Source organism: Nestor notabilis, unplaced genomic scaffold (assembly GCF_000696875.1).
Source record: "Nestor notabilis isolate BGI_N333 unplaced genomic scaffold, ASM69687v1 scaffold16115, whole genome shotgun sequence".
In the NCBI taxonomy this organism is placed as follows: Eukaryota; Metazoa; Chordata; class Aves; order Psittaciformes; family Psittacidae; genus Nestor; species Nestor notabilis.
Genome location: NW_009928040.1, coordinates 321 through 1,262, shown reverse-complemented (window position 1 = coordinate 1,262; position 942 = coordinate 321). Strand labels below are relative to the sequence as shown.

The following is a 942-nucleotide window of genomic DNA, read 5'->3' as shown; positions in this document are numbered from 1 at the left end:
GTGCTATGCTTTGATTGTTGTGCTGCCCTCTAAGTTGAAAGCTATGTTGCATCCTTTTTTCCATCTTTCATGCTCACTCTGTGAAAGTACATCCCTCATACCTGAAAAACATCTGCATGTTTGCCTCGGAGCTAAGATTTTTCTGAAAGGGTGTAGGACAAAGAGGCAGGGAAATCCCCAAAAGTTAAGTAAGGAGTATAAAAGCTTGAAGGGAGAACAAGTGGATGATATTTCTAATTAGTCCTTTGTTTTTATACGTAGAGAAACCTTTGGAGGACATGGGTTCATCCTTACAGAAAAGAGACAATGGGTGCACTGGATCTTGGAGGAGCTTCCACTCAGATTTCATTTATTACAGAGGACTCTCAGGAGGACTCTCAGGAGAACTTAAATAGAACCTTGCAAGTGAAGTTGTACGGTTACAACTACAATGTCTACACTCACAGCTTCCAGTGCTGCTGGAGGAGCTTCCACTCAGATTTCATTTATTACAGAGGACTCTCAGGAGGACTCTCAGGAGAACTTAAATAGAACCTTGCAAGTGAAGTTGTACGGTTACAACTACAATGTCTACACTCACAGCTTCCAGTGCTGCGGGAGAGATGAAGCTGAGAAAAGGCTTTTAGCATTGCTGCTCCAGGTCTGTTTAACCCCTTGCTATGTTGCTCTTGCAGGTGTTCAGTAATTGTCTGAGGTTCTTGTTTCTTGTGTTTGCTTCCCTTTGGTGGAGTTTGGAGACCCCAGTAAGAGCTCTCTTGTGCTTAGTTGTGGACAAACACACCAGGTTTCATACAAAGATCCTCATAGCTGTTAAAAATTGTTGAGTTTTGTACCATTTGACAAAAAGGCCCGACTAGTCGTGTAAGTGTTTTGCTGGTCTTGCCAGTGCTTTTTTGAGGGAAGAATTTCTATGGATGACAACGATCAGCAATGTTGTACTGT

At 42.5% G+C, this 942-nt stretch overlaps 1 protein-coding gene across 1 annotated transcript; it reads left to right on the top strand.

Moving 5' to 3' along the window:
- Positions 1-261: 261 nt before the first annotated feature.
- Positions 262-640, top strand: LOC104405597 (ectonucleoside triphosphate diphosphohydrolase 3-like; the record flags this gene model as incomplete). Its single annotated transcript, XM_010014345.1, has 2 exons — positions 262-418; positions 495-640. Coding segments are annotated over 2 exons (303 nt in total), but the record flags the coding sequence as incomplete, so codon positions are not given.
- Positions 641-942: the final 302 nt, after the last annotated feature.